Raw genomic sequence first — 25,396 nt, 5'->3', positions numbered from 1 at the left:
GTGGTTAATTCTAAATTCTTAGCAAGTCACTTTTTGGCTTTCAAATCATGAAGCTCCACATCCAGACAGGAGGGAACTTAAACAACTATGCACATCTTAATTCCCTAACTGCTTCCCTCCACAATCATTTCCTGTAATTACAACTTTACCATAAACACAGAGAACTTCCTGTCGACAAGATGAACTGCAAAATTCTTGTGTAAACATAACCATAATCTTATAATAAATTAATCAGACTGCAGAACAAGCCAGCCCTCATGCAGAGCAGTGTTTTATTAATAAACTCCATGGCTGCAGCACATGTCAGAGCAGGTGTAGGCGTGTGAGTTGGGTGGAGAGCACCGTTGCAGACTGGAGGAAGTGGTTTGAAACACTAAAATAATATATAAGCCTGTCGGGGCTCAAACAGCTTCAGGCGGTAAAACTTGACAGTGACATTTAGATAAAGGAAGCTGAAGCTGGATAACAATAAGGTCAATGTCTGACATTGTCTGTAAAAATGTACCATCCCCTGATCTCTTTGTTTAACTTGACTTCTGCTTTAAGAAACTTAACACATGTCAAACAATGAGTAACTGGTTTCATACTGATTTCAGTGAAAGTGTCATAATTTTTTATTTCACTCTGAGTACTGATTCACAAACCACTAGATGCACATTTCAATTTCAGTAATAAGTGTAATATTAGTAAAGTAAAGTCACACCTCAGTCACACATACTGTTTCTGTTCCTAGTGACAAAAAAATGCTCCTTCAGGGTCATTCATCCAGAAAACATGACAGAACCAAATGAGACTAAATAAAACCAACTTATACTCTACAGATATGAAACAAGAATGAAGTGCACAACTGCAACCATGTCACAAAGAGTGCCAGCCCATTCAACATACTTGCACTGAGTAAAATACTGGCGTGTAGTGCAAAGAGATGACTCAGTATAAGTTAAACACTGCTGTGAATGTAGAAATTAGCTTTTGGCAGCTTGTGTTGCATGGACTGTGGCTGCATTTTATAGAACATGGGATATTTGAAGCTTCTATGATGAACTTTAACTACTATTTTTCATCATGTTTGAAAAAAGAGTTAACTTTATCAAAGACTCCATGGAATAAAGTGCACAGACTAATATTAATCCAACTTATTACAGTTTGATATGCTCTCTTAAAATATTCTATTTAAAATAAAGATATTTCTATTAGTGTACTACAGAATTATTCAGAAAACTTTGAAGACCTTTGTCATGGGCTTGTAACTTTGGGGAGCAATATTTGAGAGAGAGAGAGAGAGAGAGAGAGAGAGAGAGAGAGAGAGAGAGAGAGAGAGAGAGAGAGAGAGAGAGAGAGAGAAATAAAGAAACAATAAATAATCAATACCATATAATGTGATACAGTAGAATGCAATACAATGCAAAACACTACAATAAAATAAAATACAAAATGAAGTAAAATTATATGATATGCTATGCTATGATGCGACACAATAAGGTACTACACAGTACTAAAAATATGATTTGATGTGATATTATACAATACAATTTAATTCAATTCATTATGATGTGATGCCATACTATACGAAATGAAATGATGCAATTCAATACCATACAATACGAAACTGTACAATACAATACAGTATGATACGTTAAGATACGATAGGATATCATATATGATATGAGTTATGACACAATAGGATATGATATATGATATATGATACGATACGATACGATACGCTACGCTACAATACGATACAGCATGGTATTATACGGTCCGTTATGATATGATAACATACGATACGGTATTGTACGGCCCGTTATGATATGATAACATACGATACGATACGATACGGTATGGTATTGTACGGTCCGTTATGATATGATAACATACGATACGATACGATACGATACAGCATGGTATTGTACGGTCTGTTATGATATGATACGATACAATACGATACAATACGCTACAATACGCTACGATACGGCATGGTATGGTACCGTCCGTTATGATATGATAACAATACGGTAGGAAACGGTACGATATCATACGTTACACTACAATACAATATGACACAACATGAAGCAATACAACACAATACAGTACAATATGATAAGATAGGATACAGTGTGACATGATAAGATACAGTATATGTTACAGCACAGAACGGTATGATTCAGCACAATGCCTTAGAGTACAATTAGATACAATAAGATACGGTAGGATCATAGACTGTATAAAATATGGACATAGTATCCGTGACGTCACCCATCTGTTTCTGAACGCTGGCTGTTTCCGAAACGGCCTGCTACATACTACTTACTAATGTAGTAGGCAGTAGGTATTGCCTACAGTGTTAGAAAAAAATTCACCCCCCTCGCAGTGAGAGGGCATCGAGAAATGAGCTATTCAGACTACACTCATCTTTTGTACCAGGCTGTAAAAATGTTTATTTCTGCTCTAAAGATCGTCTTTTTCCCATTTATGTGTATGTGACTTCCGGTACTTCCGGAGCCAGCCTCAAGCAGATCCTCGATGAACTGCAGCTTTTAACCTTTTTATTTACAGTCTATGCTTTTAACACTTCCGCATTGACTCATTTTTTTTTAGACCGGAGGTTGCCGCTTGGGTAGGATACAGTATCAAAAAATAGTATGATTAGGTACATTAAGGTACAGTCTGATTTTATATCATACACTTTGTTGCCCGCATTGGGAAATGTTTTGAATCAAGTGCTTCTCATTTAGCTGACCCTACAATATGATCAATATATAAAAACAATTAAAAAACAACACAAATCTACATGTGAGAAGGGAAACACATATACTGATGAAAACCACAACAACTTAAACCTCATATTACTCTTTTTGCTCATGTTCTGCTGCTTTAGCACAACTCATTCAGGCTAAAACTGAAGGTTTTAAGAAAGACACACAATCAGTATGCATCCAGAGCAAAGAGTGAGAGGAAGTTTGTCTATGCAGGGGAGCAGGAAGCCACTGCTGCTGCTGCTGTATTAGTCACATAGAGATACAGTTGTGCCAAATGCAACTAGTTAAACTTGCAACACCGGAACACAGGAGAGACATTCTCTTATGGAGGATGAAAGACTGGCTGACTTCCAATCAATGCTTAAGACAGAACTCTGTGTAAAGTTGTTTTAAATGGCTTTTAACAGCATCATGTGATAGAAATTCAGCTGAGTTTCTAAACTTAATTCAGTTACTCAATGGCATTTCAATTTACAGCTTTACATGAGGGAACAGAGTCTCTGCTTTTTTATCCTACCTGAGCGAGCTCCCCGGAGCCTGGTGAGCACCCTGGAGCGAAAGCCCGAGATGTCACTGTGAGAGCGGGGCCTAGGGAGAGGCCACAGAAGAGGGAAATACTTCATCTGCCGGTGAGTGTCTCCCTCCTCTCTCTCCTCCATGGTTTTCACTTCTGGCAGCCCACAGCAGGAGACACGCTTTACAGAGGCAAAGAGACAAGAAACCTGACATGAACCTCATCAACATGAAACACTCCTCTCAACACTCTTTGCTGCATCAGAGGGACAGAGAGAGGGAGAGAGAAAGTGAGTGTGAGAGAGAGTGTGTCTGTGTGTGTTCCCCATTGTCAACGCCCATTGCCTCTGCCTTTCATAGGCAGTTGTAATGACAGTATGAAATGTAAACAGTGACATGTAATAATCTACTTGGCCCATATTTGACTTACTGTTTTACCAGTTATCTGAACATTTTCAGGTTTGATTGGCCCGAAGCTAAACATCATACTCAATATGATTATTTAATAAAATACACTTATTATTATTATTATTATTTTTTTATTTTTTTTTATTTTAGATAAATAGAAATAGAGCTGGTGTCCATAACTAAGCTCAAGGCTGTTTATACATCCCACCACTCTTAATTCTGATTTTTTTCACATGAATAATTCGTAATAATGAAAAGCCTTTATTTGTTTTGTTACAGATACAGCTGCAGGGCATGTGGTCAAAGTCGTTAAGTTAAAAAATAAATATGAAAATACAACTTGTTGCCAGAGCAGGCAACATATTGTAAACAATAACCACATTCAATTAAAAATCTATTGCTTCCACTTTCTAAAATTAGAGGTGGTTAATAGAGTATTGACTTGTGGAAGACCAACTAAATATTACGCAATAACAAATGTTATTTACCACAGCATGGTGAATGAGTACACAGAGCTGAGTGGCTGCATGTTTTAAACGATAGATGTCGCTATATCACCACTTTGACACAGTTTCACCACTTTCTCTGTGTTGTCACACCAAACGTCTCAGCCCTTACTCTGAGAGGGGGCACAAGAAAGAGCTCTCACTCTGGGTCAATTTTCTAGAAACCGTTACTTTGACATATTTAGCAATAGGAAAGGCCTTTTTTTGGTGGGATCAAATTCTAGGCTTGTAAGACCTATACTCTAGAGCAGGGGTTCCCAAAGTGTGGGTCTGGACCGACCTGGGGGGTGGCGAGACACAATTTCTAAAAAAAATTATTTTATTTTTTTCGATCTCTTTGTTGGTTTTGTATTATGTATAATTTGTTAACTTGTGATGAACAAATATATACAGAAATAATACAATAAAAAAAGTTGAATGACAAAAGTTATCTAAAAATAGTTCATTTTACCCATTATGGTAAAAAAAATATCGACAAAAATTGTAGCTAAACTTGAAATGAAACCTTGAAAATAGAAAATGTAATGAGTTTTCTGCCTTTCTGTTTGCCAGATGACTCCTGAGTTTAGGGTTAGTGAACAGGCAATTATCAAAAGCATCAGTAGCAGTAGGTTAATTCATAACGGCACAAGAAACACAGCCACATGCTCATGTAGGTAGGCTTATTTTCTGCAGACCAGCTAAATGAAGCCACATTAAATCACACTATTTTGGGGATCGCGGGCTGAAAAGTTTGGGAACCACTGCTCTAGAGCAATTGTTCTCAAAAGTGGGGTCCTGGGACCCCTGGGGGTCCGCGAACCGTAGCATGGGGGTCTGTGAAATAATTTGAATATATGAATAAAATTGTAGCCGTATATTTTACCTTAACTTTGCAACAACTAATGCATTGTATGTTGAAAACCCTTTTACGTACAGTGTTTTTATGAGAAGCCTTATAATTGCCCAATTTTGTAGATTTATTCTGTTACAATACCATTCTTACCCTAGGGTTATGGTTAGGGTTAGCGATAAGGTTGTGATTAGGGTTAAGGTTGTGATTAGGGTTAAGGTTGTAACCCTTTTACGTACACTGTTTTTATGAGAAGCCTTATAATTGACCACATTTGTGCATTTATTCTGTTACAAAACCATTCTTAAGGTTAGTATTAGGGTTAGGGTTAGGGTTAGGATTATGTTTACGGTTAGGGTTGGGATTAGGGTTAGGATTATGTTTAGGGTTAGGATTAGGGTAAGGGTTAAGTTTAGAGTTAGGGTTAGGGTTATGATTAGGGTTAGGATTAGGGTTATGATTAGGGTTAGGATTAGGATTAGGGTTATGGTTAGGATTAGGGTTAGAATTAGGGTTAGGGTTAAGTTTAGAGTTAGGGTTAGGGTTATGATTAGGGTTAGGATTATGTTTAGGGTTAGGGTTAGGATTAGGGTAAGGGTTAGGGTTAGGATTAGGGTTAGGATTAGGGTTAGGGTTAGGATTAGGGTTAGGATTAGGGTTAGGGTTAGGATTATGTTTAGGGTTAGGGTTACGATTAGGGTTAGTGTTAGGCTTAAGGTTGGGGTTTGGGTTTTGATTAGGGTTAGGGTTATGATTAGGGTTTGGGATAGGGTTAGGGTTATGATTAGGGTTAGGATTAGGGTTGTGTTAGGGTTAGGGTTAGGATTAGGGTTAGGGTTATGATTAGGGTTAGGGTTAGGATTAGCGTTAGGGTTATGGTTTGGGTTAGGGTTAGGATTAGGGTTAGGGTTAGGGTTAGGGTTAAGGTTGTGGTAAGGCTTAGGGTTAAGATAAGGGTTAGGGTTATGATTAGGGTTATGATTAGGGTTATGATTAGGGTTAGGGTTAGGATTAGGGTTAGGATTAGGGTTAGGGTAAGGATTAGGGTTTGGGTTAGGGTCATGATTAAGGTTTGGGGTGGGGTTAGGATTAGGGTTTGGGTTAGGGTTAGGGGTTAGGGTTAGGGGTTAGGGGTTAGGGGTTGTGATTAGGGTTTGGGTTGGGGTTAGAGTTATGGTTAGGGTTTGGGTTAGGGTTAGGATTAGGGTTAGGGTTCTGATTAGGGTTAGGGTTAGGGTTAGGGTTAGGTTTAGGGTTAGGTTTAGGGTTATGATTAGGGTTAGGGTTAGGGTTATGATTAGGGTTAGGGTTAGGGTTATGATTAGGGTTAGGGTTAGGATTAGGGTTATGATTAGGGTTAGGGTTAGGATTAGGGTTAGGGTTAGGGTTAGGGTTAGGGTTAGGATTAGGGTTAGGGTTAGGATTAGGGTTAGGACTAGGGTTAGGGTTAGGGTTAGGATTAGGGTTATGATTAGGGTTAGGATTAAGGTTAGGGTTAGGATTAGGGTTAGGGTTAGGGTTAGGATTAGGGTTAGGGTTAGAAACAGAACTAAATTTAAGCAAACAGAACCAGAACCAAACTCAAGCAAACCAAACCATAACCCAACCAGAACTAAACCAGACCCAAACTAGACCTGAACCAGAACCTTACCAGAACTGAACCAGAACCCAACCAGACCAAAACTAGACCTGAACCAGAACTGACCAGAACCCAACCAGACCCGAACTAGACCTGAACCAGAACTGTACCAGAACCGAACCAGAACCGTACCAGAACCGAACCGAACCAGAACTGTATCAGAACCAAACCAGAACCTAACAAAACCGAACCAGAACCGAACCGGAACCGAAACAGACCCCCCATAACCCAACCAGTACCAAACCAGAACCTAACCAGAACCGAACCAGACCCTAACCAGAACCGAACCAGAACTGTACCAGAACTGAACCAGAACCGTACAAAAACCGAACCAGCCCAGAACCGAATCAGAACCGAACCAGAACCGAACCAGACCCAAACCTGGGCTGATCTGATTTCTTTTCTCAATGAGAATTTGCCCTCTCTTTGAGAAGAACCCAACCCTCTTAGAAGGAACAGATGTAGCCATGATACACAGCCACCCCTCCATCACCTGTATCCTATATCCTCACATGCGATTGGCCACATTGGCCCCATTCTGACCAATCAAAACAAAGTTCTGCTGTGAGCAGAGCTCGGGCTGAGCCAGGAAAAAAATGGGAGCTGGCTCTCTCTCGATGCGAGCCGGCTCTTCTGATTCACTATAAAGCATCGGCTCTCAGAACCACAGCTTTTGATCAAGACACATCACTAATGTGCTTAATCTGTGTTACAATCATGAGGGGGTCCTTGGACAATTTTCTCACGTATAAGGGGTCCCTGGTTCCAAAAAGTTTGAGAACCCCTGCTCTAGAGGACAGTGCTTCTAAAGTAGGGTTACCAATGGATCTATGGAAGCTCTATGCAGATATGCATCCCTACATATTATTCACTCAGTTTTTTCTTGGTAACATCTTTGGTTTCTATTCTTAATAGCTCAAATTAGTTTTCTTATTACCACGGGATGACAACATTTGTTTACTCATTATAATAAACAAATGTATGATTAGGGCCACTGGAAAAAAGAAAAGAAAATTAAGGACAACATTTTGTATTATTGGTATTCCTAGAAAAAAAGTCAGAATTCTGAGATTAAAGTTCTGACTTTTTTCCCATAATAATAATAATAATAATAATAAAACAAATTTGACCTTAATTTTCTTTTCTTTCCAAGTGGCCCGTATCCTCTTCCGTAATTCTGAGCATTTAACTCCAACTAAAAAGTTATTAATTTTTAAACCAGAGGGTGTTTAAACCACAGAGTGATCATCTTCTCTCTACACGATCTCAGCCCCCCTCTCCCCAGCAGCAGTGGTGGAGCTCCTCGATGATCTTGGATCAGTGGAGATGGGCTGAGGCAGAGAGGAGAGACCCGACGACACCGAGACCAACGACCGCTGTGTGCAGCAGCTAAATCAGGGAAGACACGGGTAAGTTGAGCCTGGGTATTGTTCAAAACTGGTCCCCGATATAAACCCACCTTTAGCTCTGCACAGCCAAAGTTGGTGGTTATAATTCAGGAGGCATGCTAAACCGTGTAGCCGATGTTAGCTAGGTTAATGTTGAACGGTGAACGTGTGAGACAAAACTTTTAACCAGTAAGTCAAAATGAGCAAGTAAACACTCTTACTTAACATACATACATCTGTGTAAGCGGGACAGCTTTGAGGTGGTGAATTAATACAGTGTGACATATTTAGTAAACGTGTAGCCAAGATTGCGGTTTGAAGTAGTAGCTAACAGCAGGCTGACATGAGCCATGTCTCCCAGTTAACTTCAGGCCAGTGAGCAGAATGCTTGATGCTGCAAACTCAGAGGAGCTGTGGTGATCTGATGTGCTTAGCTCTTCTACAGTCACATTAATGGTGCATTTTACATTATTCAGTGTGCAGGCAGGCAGGGGCGTGTCTGGACTTTTAGGACTGGGGTGGCCCTCCTGGGTCACTGATTATGCAGTGTTGGTATGGACCTTATGAGCAGTGCACACGCTATTAAATACCACATATGTAAGCTCAGCTGTCTATTTCTACATCAGGGGTTCTCAAACTTTTTTGGCTTGTGTACCCTCTTCCAAAAACAATTTCAGCAAAGTGGGGTTGTATGGCTGAGAAAAAAATTCAGGAAATAATATTGGAAAACAACATGACTAAATGTATGCATGTGGTTTTACAGTGGCCACGTTTACATGATGTTTTTTAATTCAGAATTAATTATCCAGAATTTAATAATTCGGAATCAAAGTATTCTCCTTCGTGTTTACATGGAAATAGTAATTCCGAATTGAGGTTTACATGGAAAACACGTGAAACCGTCTTTATTTAATTCCACTTAAGGTCTGGGGTTTTGGAAGGGTTCTGATTGGACAGGGGTGGGCGTGACATATTGATGTTTTCTGGAAGAAAACAGACTCCAGTTCCTGCTTCTTTTATTTTCTGTTACAACATGGAAGACCACACAATAAGTGCAATTTTCGCTTTGATTTTGATTATAGTTTTGAATAAGCAGCTCTACACATACATACTGCTTCACTTTGGTCAGCTGAGGAGGAGAAGAGAGATAGAGGACCAGAGAAGCAAGGCGGAAGACCGTATTTTTATGAATCAAAGCCGGTTAGTGCAACAGCTGCTCTACCTGAAATATGTGCCCGCCAGCGCGAAATATGTGCGTCATCACGACAGGACAAGGGAACGAACATGCGCAGAACAACCAGAATTAATTTAAAGCGGAATGAACGTATATATGATCGAGGAATAATTCAATTCGGATTTAAAATCAGAATAAACCAGCCACTTACTTCAGATTTAAGTTTAATTCAGAATGGTCATTTTCATTTGGAATTAGGTGTTTACATGGTCATTTTTAGTCTTTATAAAGAGGATTTAATTTTAATTCTGAATTAAAGAGGAATTAAAAGTCTCATGTAGTGTCATAGTCAGTACGGTTACATGAGGTTGTTTAACAACCTCATGTAACCGCAACATCATTCAACAGTAACATTGAAATGAACGATGACACACATTCTATGCTTTCGTAGTGCAATATTTTTCAAAGATAATGAAATGTTGAGGCAGCTAGTACCTTTGATGGCCCAAGGAGCACACTGATTTATATAGAAGCATTTCAACCATCTGTCCATTGTTATCCTCCTGACTGCACTTTTATTAGCATGTACATGTACGTGATCGCTCGCTGTACAATTGACGTCAACAGACGGAGGCCGTCTGGTCCAAGTGGTATCGCAAATAATATTTTTTATGAATGAATATGCTCAATTTGGAAATAGTGCCCTATTTGATGTTGCATTGAAATAAAAAATAAATACTGTTGATAGCGTTGTTTTTAATCAGATTTTTTTAGATTTGTTGAGATGCAACTTTTTTTTTTTTAACATTTGTCACGTACCCCTTGCAGTACTCCCACATACCCCCATTTGAGAATCACTGTTCCAGAACACATGTTTACTTTAACTCCCATTAAGATATTAAAATCCAGTTTATAATTATTTAACTGTACAAGTAAAATGTCAGATTGTCAATGTATAAATCTTTTCAGTTTATTGATCCTTGGGCACAAGAAGATGCAAAGTTTCAAACAAATGGAAATGCACTCTGTTGATATTCAAAGGCGATTACATGCAGCCTGTTGCAACAGAGTGAAGATTTGATCACAGCCCAAGTTCCTCCTCTAAACAGGCAAACTTTCGGAGCTGCACTTGGAGGTACCTGTCCCTCTTTCATGTATTCCAAAAGATCTTTTTTTTGAAGGGATGACAGATCTAGTGTAATGAAACATTTCTGCAGAACAATTCACTTAAAGTAACGGGACATGGCGTTTGTTTGTGTGCGTGTGTTCACTGTGAGCTCCTTCTGTCTGCTTGCTCAAGCAAATGATTTTGGCTTTTGTCATGCCAGTCCAGTGCTTGTTTTTGATAGTTATCTGTCCCTTTGAAAATGGAAACGCTTTAGCCGGCAAACTGTTTAAAACATACCACCATTTTTGGCTTTTTCCACCCATGAGAATTTAGTCTTCCACGAGGATAGAGGGCACCTCTTTCTCTGAGAACCTTTTGTGTTTTTCAGCAAATCATGATTCATTATTCAAGTCTTGTAAACTCAGACATTTAAAAAACGCACATCTTAGACCGTGATGGCAAGAAGAAAGAAATAGATTCTGATTGGCTGTTACTGGCTTGATTAGTAGGTATTGGCAACTTTATCTTAAGAGCGTCTTTATTTTTGTTCTACTCTGGAAACACTAGCATACAACTTTTGTAAACAAGACCCTGCCTGGCTGAGGAACTTATCAGGCCAAAGCCTGTCAAGCCTGTCAAACCTGTCTGCATGTTATATCAACTCCTTAAAGAGCCAAAGAGACAGAAATGACTCTTTTCAGCTGAACTGGAATGACCTGAATGTTTTCTTTCCTTCTTTGAGATTTTTTTATTTATTTTTTTGCTCTCTCTGAATTTAAAGGCAAGGCAAGGCAATTTTATTTATAAAGCACCAATCATACAAAGAGCAATTCAAAGTGCTTTACAGAGTTAAAAACAAAAACCAGAACAGTAACAATCAACAAAAACATACAGCAAGCATTTCGAACATTTACATTTTATATGCGGACAGTTATGTTAGATCTACTCTCTCTCTCTCTCTCTCTCTCTCTTTCTCTCTCTCTCTCTCTCTCTCTCTCTCTCTGTACAAAGTAACTTAACGTACATAGTAAATAGTTTTGGGTCTTATTATATCTTTAAATTAGGAGGGATTATTATAAATAATCAGACCCCTTCACTGCTCTGAAGTCTGTAACTTGCAGAGTCTTACTGTCCCACCGGACACAGAATCACAACTGATCTTGTCTTAACTGAAATGAACCCTTTTATTATTCGATTAATCTCAGAACTTCTTCTCAAAGATTAAGACTCACACATTGAGTCTTTTCTTTGTCAAGTCGCAGCCCGAAGCTGGCTCAGACCTCTTGACACCCCAGCAGGGTGCCCGTATGACCAACATTTAATTGTAGATCCAAAATCAGGTTAATTCCACAACGCCATACCTTGTCAGAAAATATCCACTTTAAAATATGACATTAAAAAAACACAAGCATGAAAACATAAAATATTTTAAAATCTAAGATCAAGAAAGATAGAGTAAAATTAGTTACGAAAATTCATTAAAACTCAGTTTTTTTTTAAGAAATTAAAAGTTTGTAGTTACAGAAATAAAAACTAAGGTTTAAAAATGGGTTTGCATCCATTACTGAGAAGTGTAAGCAGCTAAAAAGAGGAATGTTTTCAGTCTGGACTTGGTCAGAGTCGGTGCTTGTCTAATACTATCTGGGAGATTATTCCAGGTCTGTGCTGTATAATAACAAAATGCTGCTCCTCCTTTAAACCACTACTTCAGAGGAAAAATCCACATCCACATCCTTCACATTGACTGTGAAGTGTGTAGTGAGCACAACTTTGGTTGATGTACTGAAAACAACACCAGGTTTGTGCCCCGCTGTTAGATTTCCAGCTGTTGTGTGACTTTCGATGATTAGACAGTCGTCTACTGTCAAGAAAGAAAAACATTGACCCTCCACTGAGCCATCCAGTTGGCCCCCTTCTCCTGTTTTATGACCTCTCCTGTGTGACCAGTTGGCTCCCATGTGGAGGGGACAAAACCTAGCAACAAATGTAAAGAGTGAGTTTACTTTGGGAATGTGTGACTGAGCTGTAACTTAAAACCTGTTTGGAGGTGCTGCCCCGGGTTCTCACATTGTATGCTCTGAATCAGTTTTGAGTTCATCTCCTTACCTTTCTGTTTGTAGTTGGCACTTAAATGACACAGGAGGCCTCAGTTTGAGCCTGACAAAGATTGTTATTGAGATATCCTGATGATACATGAAGAGAATTTTGATTATTTTTGAAGATCAGAAGTAGTACCAAACTAATGTCAGTGAACGTCAACTAAATGCAACTAATAACCACCAAAGCTTCTAAAATAATCAGTCTCCCAACACCAAACCTTACAGACTTAAACCACAGGGCCATCATATGTATCGCAACCTCAATAGAACAGGACATCACACATCCACTAACCACCCACCTCATCCCACTCCCCTCAGGACGCAGGTACAGAGCACTGAGGTGCAGAAGGGCTCGCCTTGGCAAGAGCCTGATACCTGCTGTTATAGCAAGCCTGAACAAAAGGCTTTGCTAAATTATACAACTCTGTCTGAGTGTTGATGTCTTTGTGGACAGTTTGTTGAGCCTACAGTGTACATTCTTGTGTTTGTCTGTGTCTGTAGAAATGCAGAAAGGTGCTGTGGAAAAGAATTTCCCTCAAGGGGACAATAAAGTCTAAAGTCTAATGACTAGGGATGGGAATTGATACGATTTTATTAATAGGAATACTACTATGAATTCTGCTTATCGATTCCCTCATCAATTCCTGTATATTTTGCGCAACCTGTATGCTTTGAGCTAATGTTAATGCAGGATAGGACATACGTGCACTGCTCTGCTGAGAACTGAAGCTGAACGTTGTTTCAGTTTAAAAAGTGACCCTGTTAACTGGCAACTTTAAGCAGAATGCATCAGTGGTTGTCAGTTCCAGCAGCTGTTGATTGAAATGTGGATAGAGTCCTCGAAGGCATCCTCATGGCTACTTAAATTTTTGTATTGGATGATCTAAAGGCAGGTGACATATGTGGTGCCAGCTTTCATCACCAACTCTATCAAACCTACGTCACCCGATTCGGAAAACTTTAGGGTGTCAAGTGACTGACTGACTTTAACTAACTTTCATGATTGAGTTGTTGAATTATGCTGTTAGCATCATTGGCTGTTTTTGTGTAGATTGTACAGTTGTGAGCTACCAGAATTTAAGAAGTTAGCTAGCAGTTTCAGGCGGTAGTTTGGTTGTTAGCTTTTTAATCATTTCTTCTTTCTTTTGCTTATAATAGTTATTATTTACAATTATTTCAATTTTAATCACATACCTTTTAAGTATTATTTATGTTTGTTTAACATTTAACTTGCTATTATACATCCCCTTGTCTTGCTTCGAACATTACGCTGTGTTCCAAATTATTATGCAAGTTGCATTTATGTGAATATTTATCGCCTCATGAACTGGCCTGCCTGCTAACCTGATCTCAACCCGACTGAGATCTTGTGGTCAATAATAAAGGAGATCATTTACAGTGATGGTAATAAATACGGCTCAAAGAGCATCTTTGGAAAGCCATACAAGGTACAGCTCACAGTGTCAGCAGAGAAGTCATCAGAAACCTCACTAAATCAGTTTACCAGTGACCTCTGACCCTCACTGAAAGAAAAAGAGGTTATATTGGACATTTGAGAAACACTTTAGATTTGAAATGTTTCAAAGACATTAACAGTTTTATTTTGTATGCAAATGTAAAGAAAACTGTTTTTGTTGAAGTTTGAATAAAGTTCTTGTAAATATTATTTTCAATCAATAGAACATTAGAAATTAGGGGTGCAACGGATCAAAAAACTCACGGTTCGGATCGTATCACGGATTTGAGCCACGGATCGGATCATTTTTCGGATCAACAAAAAAAAAAAAAAAGAAAGAAGACAAGACAAATATAACTTTGTCCCTCTATTTATTTTGTAAAACACTTTGCCCATTAAATAAAAACAACATTCAACTCAAAATGTACTGCATGTGCAAAGCACCCTATCTGTGGACCCAGTCCTGCCTCATTCACTGCATTTCATGGCATGGCAAATGAAGGAGCAGAGGAACTTCAAAAGTTTCACTCCATTCTTCTTTCATTTGCTGATTTTCACCGTCCACTTTTCTTTGAGCAGCAAACTGTGAACACACCGCTTTATTCTAGGGTCCTACAGCTGGCAAAGTGCCAACATGCGAACTGCTCCATAAACGAAAGTGAAAGTTAAAAATTGCACTTGCATCATTGGACTCTAAGTGACCCAGTAACAGCCTGTCTGTGTATCGTTGACATGGAGAAAAAAATCCCGGTAAACACGGGGTGACCCGACCAAAACACAGAGTGAAGGAATAACAGTTCGGGGGCCACAAATAGGAGGCCTGATGCGGGCCGCGGGCCGCGTATTGACGGCTTCTGGTCTAGTGGGTGCGCGACGGAATTTCATAATGTGGCTCAAGCACATTCAGCATTCACTGTATTTCACAGGGAGACCAAAATGCTCCCATACATGTGACTTCCAAGATGCAGGAGGGTTATAATGTTCCTCTGCTCCTTCACTTGCCATGACTACCACTGCGCTTGACAAGTGAGTTGACGCGCAACCTTTTTTTTTCATCAACCGATCCGCGGACCACGTCCGTGCCGAACCGTGGAGAGGCATCCGTACGGATCATGGATCAACGATGATCCGTTGTACCACTATTAGAAATGGTGCCTAGTTTTTAATTTTCACAAGTTATTTGCTCTTATCACCAACTTGCATAATAATTTGGCACACTCATTTCTGCAGATTCTGCATTTATTTAAAAATACAGCCGAAAAGCATAATTTTAACCACACAGTTGAAGAAATATATTCACTATCTGACTTCCGGACGAATTTGAAAACGACTGTTGACATAGTTTTTAAAATATTCACAGAAATGCAACTTGCATGATAATTTGGAACACAGTGTAGTTCCTATTGGTTGTTGTTTCAAGAGGGACATATATGGGTGTGATGATGGAGAGTGACTTGTGCAGTCGTTTTGGTGTTTGTTAGACTTGAATAAAGAACTATTGCAAGGGATTTATTGTGGTCTGCTTATGACCCACAGCCAGATGAACTGGAGAAGGGGGAACCCAAAAAAGTGGGTTACAAATTGCTTCGTGATATGTGGCGTAACTGCATTATCAAGTTTTTCACCGTGTCCCTTTCTTGTCATATGTAACACAACAGAATGATTCCACTAATGCTGGCTTCCCTTTAGTGGATGTTTGTGGGTCATAGCAGTCTTGTGCATCTTTTAGTGAGGCATGTTTCTCAGCGGTATGCCTCTGTTGAAGATGTTGAAATAACTTCATTGTGCTGCTGCCTTTCGCTGCAACAGCCTTTGATCAAATGTGGTTCATCCGCGGTCTGACGCCGCTAAACCTAACCAATACCAGGCGACTGACGTGACTGTGGCACTTTATCTCTTTCGGGAACAAACTCTTCATTAACGCTGGTGGCCTAGTTGTTGTTGTGTGTGTCTTTGGAGGAAGTTGATGATGAGGGGGAGGGAGGGTGTGAATCTCAGGAGCCAAAGAAGAGTATTGGAGAAAGTTAGGGTGGAAGTTACGTTATGTGGAACTGTTGAGCAGGAAACATCCCACATTGCCTTGTAAAGTCTTGTATACAGTTTATTATAATCCGGTCCCTCTTGTTGTAGATTAATATCATCATTAAGAATACACTATAAACTGAATTGATTTAGTGAATGTAAAGATATAAAACATGTATATTAATCTGAAAAGCCTCATGGTCTCTCAAAATCTCTATGTGAAGTTAATTGGGTTTTCCTTTAGGTGCATATCGACTAAGAGTTCCGGGGTCTTTTAGTCCCAGAACTACTTTCCCCGGAACTAAAAGGTTCCTCTGCCCCCATTGTTAGGCATTTTTCGACCACAGGCTGAAGTCCCGGGTAGATTGTGCAAATCAGGCCAGTGACATATGGAGAAAAAAAAAAGTATTAAATAATGTTTTGAAATCTTAATAAATAACTAAACTAGTATGCAGTCCCAGGAACTCCCTCTGTGTGTTTCAACAACTGTGTAAACTCCACAAACACCGTTACGTTCAGCCAAAAGTCCCAGGACCTTTGAAAAGTACTACGCCCCCCAAAGCAGGGGCTTTTCAGGGGGGAGATTATCTACCCCTGAACTAAATTTAGACCCTGGTTCCTCCGGTTGAAACACATGAAGTTTGGCAAGTGGACTGGTGGCTGGAGAGGTGCTGGTTCACTTGCCTGGGCACTGCCGAGGTGCCCTTGAGCAAGTCACCGGACCCCAAACTGCTCTGGGTGCGCTGGTTGACGGCAGTATCCTCACTCTGACATCTCTCCCTAAGCATGTTCACTGCATGTGTGTGCATTTGTATGTATATACCAAAAAAACTGTATGTGTAGCATGTCCAAAAATAGCATGAGTGAAAAAATTGAATTTCAAGATCAATAAAGTACCTTTCTTTCTTTATCAGAGTCCTGCAGAAGAAAACTTTGTGAGAGACCAATTGGGCAAATAGTTCAACAGTTTTAGAAGAATATTCCTGAGTATAAAATAGCAAAGAGTTTAGAGATTTCATCATCTACGTGAGGGGTTCACAAACTTTTCAGCCCGCGACCCCCACTGTCCCTCAAAGTGATTGAATGTGGCTTCATTTAGCTGGTCTGCAGAAAATAAGCCTACCTACATGAGCATGTAGCTGTGTCTCTTGTGCCGTTATGAATTAACCTACTGCTACTGATGCTTTTGATAATTACCTGTTCACTAACCCTAAACTCAGGAGTCATCTGGCAAAAAGAAAGGCAGAAAACTCATCACATTTACTACTTTCAAGGTTTTTTTTCAAGTTTAGCTACTATTTTTGTCGATATTTTTCACTTTAATGGGTAAAATGTACTATTTTTTAGATAACTTTTAAAAACCTTCTGGAAGACATCTTACAACCCCCTATTTGTGTTTCGCCATCCCCCATGGGGGTCCCAACCAAGCGGCAACCTCCGGTCTCAAACTATTCATCGAGAATCCGCTTGAGGCTGGATGCAGAAACACCGGAAACCACATAAATACCAATTCAAAAAAGACGATCTTTGCAGCATTAATATAAAGTAAACATGTTTACAGCCTGGTTCAAAAAAAAGATTGGCCCCACAAAGCTCTATCGTTACACACTGTATGGAGGTGATTTTTTTTCTAACTCGACAGTTCAGAAGATATTAAGATTACAAGTTTTTGCCCAAATAAGGACATGACTGACTGGACTCCTGGACTGGAACACAAAGCTGTTGGCTAGGTGGCTCAAACTCCGCCTCTTTACGTCACACTCTGCCTGGTTGAGTTCTGCATTTCCAATGTGGGTTAGGCTTAGGGATCAAGTCCAGTGACAAATACTGTAGGTTAGGTTTAGGGATCAAGTCCAGTGACATACTGTGGGTTAGGCTTAGGGATCAAATCCAGTGACTAATACTGTAGGTTAGGTTTAGGGATCAAATCCAGTGACTAATACTGTGGGTTAGGCTTAGGGATCAAGTCCAGTGACTAATACTGTAGGTTAGGTTTAGGGATCAAGTCCAGTGACATACTGTGGGTTAGGCTTAGGGATCAAGTCCAGTGACTAATACTGTAGGTTAGGTTTAGGGATCAAGTCCAGTGACATACTGTGGGTTAGGCTTAGGGATCAAGTCCAGTGACTAATACTGTAGGTTAGGTTTAGGGATCAAGCCCAGTGACATACTGTGGGTTAGGCTTAGGGATGAACCCCGAGTGGAATGCAGAAAATCACCCTGCTTTATACAGCACATTCTGTTAAACCACATAGAGGACATGATTCCCTGTTGAACCATGTCAGGATTTTTGTTTTGCATTATCATTTGCATCTTTTCTGCATTACTGAAATGCATGACCATGCATGCAGATGCACTGGAGCAAAGCACCTCATTTACAGGATCACTAAACTCAACAGGGGCGTCTCTCACCCTCGCATGACAATCGCTGTTTGTGTGCCGAGGAGACAGTCGCCTCTGACAGTGCTGCTCCTTTCTGGTGCCTGTGTGTCAAATGGGATGACTCGCATAGACGCGGGTGCTAACTGTGATGCTCTCAGCACAGAATCCATGCACAACAACCAGGCCTTTTGTCCCTGCTTTGCCCCCATTCACCCACGCAGTCCTCATAATGTTGTGGAGAAAGAGCGTCTTTATCTGCGCTTTCCAAAGGCTCATCTCAGTCACATATTTTAGGTCCAAGCCAAAAAGGCAGCAGCCTCGTCAAGCTAATACGACTACAACAGTAGGGCAACACCCACACAGGGCTTGACTTTGACATAGGGTTGAACAGATTGTACTCTAATCCTTTACCGTTCTTTGTACTTTGAGTGAGCTGCAGATCTGAATGAGGTGTCAGACTTCAGCAGGTTAAACATTGCACATTCTGTCCCAGCTCCTGCGGGGCGTTTGTGTTGTTTCTTTGTGTCTAACATGGCTGAGCTCTGTGACGTTTTGTCTTCTTCTTTTTTTTGTTTCTTTTTGACCTAGCTCAAGTGGGTGCTCAGCTGTGTAAGGAGGGAGGGGATAGAAGGGGCTGGCCAGGGGCTTGCCAAATCAGATGAGAGAGCAGTTGAGAAGGAGATAGTACTGACAGTGTAAGAGGAGCGAAGTGCAAGCGAAGAGGAAAAAAAGGAGAGAAAGAGAGCAAGCCACGGTGGGTGGAGGAAGTGGGATAGAGAGTGACAGTGTGTTACAAGAGAAAAAAAAGGGACTGAGAGAGCAAAAGAGGGAGAGAGAGTGGGTGAGGCTGATATAAAAGGATAAAGGCGGGGTTGTGGTTTGTGTCACATGATCTTTTGGCAGGCTGTAGTCTAGTGAGCTCCAGGTGGCAGAAAGAGCAGGGATACAGTAGATACAGAGGGGAAGAAAAAGCGGGAGCGGGACATGCTAGCTAAAGGCTCACCACAAAAGACAACCGAAACACCTCATTTGCTTCCTCCCCGCTCCTCACACATCTCCCTTTCCACCTCTTTTCTCTCTGTCCTTTAGGAATTCTCCACAGTCCCGCTTGCACCTCGCTCCTCTCTGCTCCCGGCCCCAGCAGGCCAGGGAATGTCCCGGATGCGAGATGCCTTACGTGGACCGACAGAACCGCATCTGCGGCTTCCTGGACATAGAGGAGAACGAGAGCAGCGGCAAGTTCCTGCGTCGGTACTTCATACTGGACACACAGCAGGGGAGCTTGGTGTGGTTCATGGACAACCCACAGGTAATTACTCAGAGCTGTGTTAGCTTTAGCTTTAGCTTTATTTTTTGGGGGGATGAATTTCTGGGTAGCTGCGATGGCGAATGTGGAGCGTGGAGATGGAAAATTTTACTGTTTGCATGCAACTGCACACTAGCTAGTTAGTTATCAGTGTGCAGGAGCCACTCTTGTGCAACTGCAGGCTAACTACAGGACACTTCGAGCTAAGTTGTCTTCATTCATTATGAACACAAAGCAACGTTTAGGCAAAGTGTTTCCACCGCCAGACAGCCTAGCAAGGGTGGGAGATGTTGTATTTTGTAATCAGGCCAGAATGCACAAACAGTTAAACTCTTACAGACCTGGGATACATTTTTGTCTTCTTCTATTCTCGATCAGTCCATTGCTTGTTTACTGAAATTCTCGTGACCCCAGCGGTTGTCTGTCTCTGCCCTGCGACCCTCAGTGTCACAGTTTATACCGTGTGCCTCTCCTTTTGGTTTGTGTATCACGCTGGTCTGGAAATGCTGTATTTGTAAGTGCGCTGTTACATGAAGTATTCATAGATCATGTAGTGCAGGAGAAATTTTGAATAATTCAGTGAGTCCCTTTTCTTTTTATAGGTTTAGAAAGCTGAAATTTTAATGAAGTTAAATCTGGATCCCCTGGTTTCATAGGCACAACAAAACTCTGAAACGAACCACCATGGGGTTCAAAATGTGCAGAATTTCACTCTGTATCGTTCACCTGCACTGCACGACTTGACCTCACCCTTTCACCACATTAAGCGTTGTTTTAGTTTTCCCCTCTCCCATAATTATTTTACCTTTCTGCTGCAGAATCTGCCTCCTGTTGCAGAATGTGTGGGCTCCCTCAAGCTCACCTACATCTCTAAGGTAAGAGGAAATATTACAGCTGAGGCTTATCTAACACCAGCATGATGAGATAATGTGTAAATATGATTTGTTTACAGTGTTTGATTAAAGTGTGAAGCTAACAGTTGAGCTGTGTCCTCCTGCAGGTCAGCGATGCCACTAAGCTGAGGCCAAAAGCTGAGTTCTGCTTCGGTAAGAAAACATCTATCTTCACAATCATGCTAAGTGTTTTAATGACTTACGTTAGAGAAAGAGTGACTTTAAAAATATCCAGACTTTTCTACTCTATTCAAAAACCTGTATTGATTTCAAACAGCAGCATCACCTGTTGACTGAGCTGAGTAAACCTCACTGAATCTAAGGGAGGAACCTCTGCTGTCCCTCTCTGTCCTTCTAAACTTAATCAAACTCTTCATGTGTTTTCTCAACTGTCCAGACTGCCCTGTTCAAAAATGTTTGTTTAGCAAACACAGAAAGATACAGGAGGCTGCAGCAGTTGATGACCAGTGTTTGTGTTGATCAGGTTCAACTATTTTCAGAGCGTCAGATTGAAATGAGACAGTTGTGTTAGCACCTGATGTGCTCCACAGGCACCTTGTGGAGTTGAGTAACATTTGAAGAGTTAATTTGCAAAAACAGTTAACTCACTTTTGAAAATGAAAAGAATGTTTCATAAGACATATTTTTTCTAATACTAGCTTTTGGTATGATCAATCAACTGAGGTTGGGTGGCTTTGACTAAGTCAAAATGACTTTACTAATCAGAGATATCTTGAAAATGTAACTTTATAAGAATCTATATAAAAAAGAAATATTTTATAATATAGTTTTTGCAAATGAACTCTTCAGAACAGATGCAGACCTTGTAGAAAAGACCTCCAAACAAAAAGTTCAAACACCCAATAACAACTTAAAAAAACATGTACCTTCCTGCATGTTCGTTCCGAGGTGTAGAAGTTTTCAAAAAGCTTTTAAAAGCAGAACCACAGAAAAATAGATCTTACTTATCATTTCCTCTCTCTCTTTACTTTCTCTCTAAGATGATCTTCGATCAGTGCTTTCTCTCTCCTTTGCTTTGGGCTAAAAATATTACAGTAGACCTTGTTCATCAGCTTCAGGACTTTTCATTACAATTTGAGGTTTTAAAAAAGTTTCAAAGAAATTTGACAACTTAAGTTCATGCTAGAAAATAATCCAGAACTAGTCCCCCTCACAGGCCTCTAATCAGAGATGAGGGTAGGGGTGGGAATTGATAAGATTTTATCAATGTCAATGCCATTGTTGATTCTGCATATCAATCCAATTCCTTATCAATTCTCCTAACGATTCCTGAGTATTTTTTTGAGGGGAAAAAAGTTGTTCTACACAGTCTTCCTCACCAAAAGGAACAATTTTATTTTTTCCAAAATTATTTCTGCGCAAGACTGAACATGAACATATCCAACTTGAACATACTGAACAATAGGTTGAACTCAGTCTCGGCCGCGTGAGTCCGGACGTGGCCCCTGGAGCCTGGAGGAAAAATGTTTTTCCTCTTCATGTTTCCTCATGGTTGAAGGACTTCTGCGTCACTGAGTGTGTGACGTTGTGCTGGGAAAGGAATCGTTAAGAAGAATCGATAACATTTGAGGTGTACAATTCCGATGGAATTGATCAATTTGAACCGGTTCTAAGTTGGATCCGGTTTTTGATTCCCACCCCTAGATGAGGGTGTCAGTTTTAGTATTAAAAAGTGAAAAAGCAGTCAGACACAGTTCCAAATTCAGTGTCACAAAGATGTGGAAGGAGAAGGGTTCTATTTTTTTTATTTTCTGACCATCTGGCAAACAGTCCTCATGAACGATTATAGCAGCTCCCCTCCTGTCAATGCACTTTCCCCCAAATTCACCAACCCCACCCAATCCAACTTATATATCATACATCATACTTTGCAGCCAGATATTACTCTTGATACTCGTCTTTGTCTTCTGTCCTTGTGTGATCAAAACAAGAGTATAAAATGTTGCATAAATATGGACCATCATCAGGTTATTTAGCAGTAAACCTCCATCCCATGTTATGTTTACCAGCCCTTCTCCTCCTCTAACCGCTCTGCAGCAGGAAACACTACTGTGTTGATTACAGTTATTGTGTGTGTGTGTGTGTGCGTGTGCGTGTGCGTGTGCATGTGCGTGTCTGTGTCTGTGTCTGTCTGTGTCTGTGTGTGTGTGTCTTGCTGCATGTGCACAACATTTGCCTTGTTGAGGTTTAGACAGGATGCCGGGATCCTAATCTGAACCTGATTCAAAGATGTTAGAGGATATTTTTAAACAGCTGTGTGAGCCACATGTTTAACTGATATCTAACTCCTGCTGCTGCTGCTCCTTCCAGAGACTTCAGAAGAAACATGAGGCTTAGTTTCAGTATTAAGAGAAGTCAAGCAGTGGCCATCACAGTTAAGAGATCTCTGTAGACTTGATTGCAGTATTTTTACAATGATGGATATTGGTCTGCGCCTTGTGTGGGTGGCGTATGAGATAGAAAGTGGTGTGTCCATGTGGACTTTGGCTCTGGGCAGCATTTCTCAGCAGCGCACATTGTTTTATGATGTGTAACTATGACTCAGATCTGATACCCTTCCTGTCAGATTTTTCATCGCAGTGACCGACCATTGGCAAAACAGTTTAGCTTTGTGGAACACACAGTGGGCACATTTAAGTTTGATGAACTGATGCTGGTCACTTCAATGAAACCAGACAGATTTATTTACAGAGACGTGGGGGAGAAAAAAAGGGCTTGTGCCTCAGCTGGACGAGACACACAGAACAGGAAGAATGATCCTCATTGTGCCAAAAAGTTTTTACCCTTTGGTGCCTTTTGCAGCTCGCCCCCACCAGATTTACCAATCCATCTTTGTTGTAATTTATTCACAAGATGTCAAACGGAAACAGAGGAGACACAAGGACGGTTTGAGCTGCGGAATCAAAAGATTTATGGTTGAGACAGAAAAAGAAAGAGAGTCTGTTTCTTTCAGCTCCTAAATCCTGATCCATAGCTAATCAGCATTTGACCCAAAAAATTCTTTGTGATCAGAAATTGGGTTTTGATTATGTTCCGCGGTTTGCGGCCGTGGGCTCTCTTGTCATGGTTGGAAGTAGGTAGGTGGTGGCAGACTGAAGCAGCTGTATCCAGCTGGTTCATCACCATCCTCTTAAAGACAGGGAGTGCTTCTGGTAGTGTGTGGGAGAGTCCCTGTGCTCAGTTGTTCCCACTTCCAGAGAAGTGTGTGTTCTCCTGACACTCCGTCATAGTCTCTCCACAAGAAAAGGGCACATTTCAACACCCACTGTATAACACATCTTTGTACATGAGCTGCTTAATTGCCCATGATTCATATAAACAAAGAGTGATTCAGACGATGGAGTCTGACTGTGATTGAAGAGGTTTAAGTTTACTTTCTCTTTTTAATGTTCCCCCTCCTTTTTAAAAAAAAAAAATCATCCATTAGTCATCAATGCCGGGATGAGGAAGTTCTTCCTGCAGGCCAACGACCAGCAGGACCTCGTGGACTGGGTCAACGCTCTCAACAAAGCCACCAAGATCACTGTGAGAGAGACACACACACACACACACACACACACACACACACACACACACACACACACACACACACACACACACACACACACACACACACACACACACACACACACACACACACACACACAAACACACAAACACACAATTCACACATGAACTGAGTATACAGTCTGAATCTCATTCAGCTGTTCTCATCCGTCCCTTTTGGCTCATGTTTTAACACTTAGAGGAACTTTATTTCTTCCTCTAATGTAGAAATGAGTGAGTGGACTGAGAAGAAAGGAGATAGGAGTGAGTCATAGGGTGACTAACAGCATGCTGTATTGTTGCATTGAGTGCCGGGATAAAGGATTCTTTCCATTGTTCTCCATGAAACTGTCCAGCCAGGGAATGGATACTAAATGTGTTAAAGGCTTGTTAACGCAGACATGCACCAAGTTAAAACTCCATAATAGCTGATTCTTCTGGCCATTTCTTCTGGTTTATTTTGAAACTGTCCTGAAACTATTCAAGCCTAATGTCTGAGTGTTTTTTTTTATTGTAAAGGTGCCAAAGTTGTCTGATGGGCAGCAGAACTCAGAGAACCTGAAGACTTTGCCAGATGTAGTGGGGCCCAAGAAACAAGTCTCTTATAAGACAGAGATCATCGGAGGAGTCCCTATTGTCACCCAGACACAGGTAAACATGACCCACACATGAACTGCACCAAATTCAGAGTACTGTCTGTTAATTATAAGACTCAATATGAAATATAACTTTGTTTGAAAAGAATAAAAACAACACAACTTAATCCAACAGTATACATAAGAATCTTTCATAGGACTCCTATAGTCTTTCATGTATAGTGACTGATATTATAGAATGATTAAAATTTGTGTTACACGGAGTTGAACTCACTGAACGGTTCAACCATCGAAAGAAGCAAAAAACGTCACGCACACTTTTGATAACCCATCATTCATCGATTGGTTCTAGTTTTTAAAGTTTGAGAATTTCCATCTTTTCTCTGTAGTTTATAATTTGAACTGAACATCTTTAATTTTGGACTTCAATTAAAGCTGCTTTGAGGACTTATTAACTAATGATGAAACAGACTGAAATTAATACTGATGCCTCTTTATGGCATGTAAAAGCAAACAGCACCAACAGGGAGTAGACTTTTGGCTTCTATATTATGCATTTATATGCCTGTCATCCCTGGGACATGGTAGGAGTCAGACAAGGAGATTTATAATACAGCCTGTGTTTACATTTCCCAGGGCAAAGAGTCACAATCAGTGATATATTTGACTTTTACAAGAGAGCAGAAAGTGATTCATCAACAGAAAATGCTGCTTTTGTATGTACAGCGCAAGATTAGTGTGAGCTAAT

At 40.4% G+C, this 25,396-nt stretch overlaps 1 protein-coding gene and 1 long non-coding RNA gene across 4 annotated transcripts in view; one reads left to right on the top strand and one right to left on the bottom strand.

The window, feature by feature from the left end:
• Positions 1–590: 590 nt before the first annotated feature.
• Positions 591–4,234, bottom strand: LOC117811659. Its single transcript, XR_004631042.1, has 3 exons — positions 4,169–4,234; positions 3,277–3,454; positions 591–1,250 (listed from the first exon to the last, which is right to left on the bottom strand). It is a non-coding gene; the product is annotated as an uncharacterized LOC117811659 (long non-coding RNA).
• A 3,693-nt stretch (positions 4,235–7,927) lies between these two features.
• The window catches only part of LOC117811658 (pleckstrin homology domain-containing family A member 1-like), a 29,242-nt gene continuing 11,773 nt past the window's right edge, over positions 7,928–25,396 (top strand). For all 3 annotated transcript variants that reach the window (XM_034682066.1, XM_034682065.1, XM_034682067.1), the window contains exons 1-6: positions 7,928–8,066; positions 19,376–19,595; positions 20,411–20,467; positions 20,593–20,638; positions 23,934–24,031; positions 24,572–24,703. In XM_034682066.1, coding sequence (XP_034537957.1) covers positions 19,455–19,595; positions 20,411–20,467; positions 20,593–20,638; positions 23,934–24,031; positions 24,572–24,703 — 474 coding nt within the window. In that variant the 5' untranslated portion in view covers positions 7,928–8,066; positions 19,376–19,454. The remainder of the gene's footprint in view (positions 8,067–19,375; positions 19,596–20,410; positions 20,468–20,592; positions 20,639–23,933; positions 24,032–24,571; positions 24,704–25,396) is intronic.

Source organism: Notolabrus celidotus, chromosome 4 (assembly GCF_009762535.1).
Source record: "Notolabrus celidotus isolate fNotCel1 chromosome 4, fNotCel1.pri, whole genome shotgun sequence".
Lineage (NCBI taxonomy): Eukaryota > Metazoa > Chordata > Actinopteri > Labriformes > Labridae > Notolabrus > Notolabrus celidotus.
The sequence above is the reverse complement of the archived record's forward strand: the minus strand, read 5'-3'. Positions and strand labels throughout refer to the sequence as shown.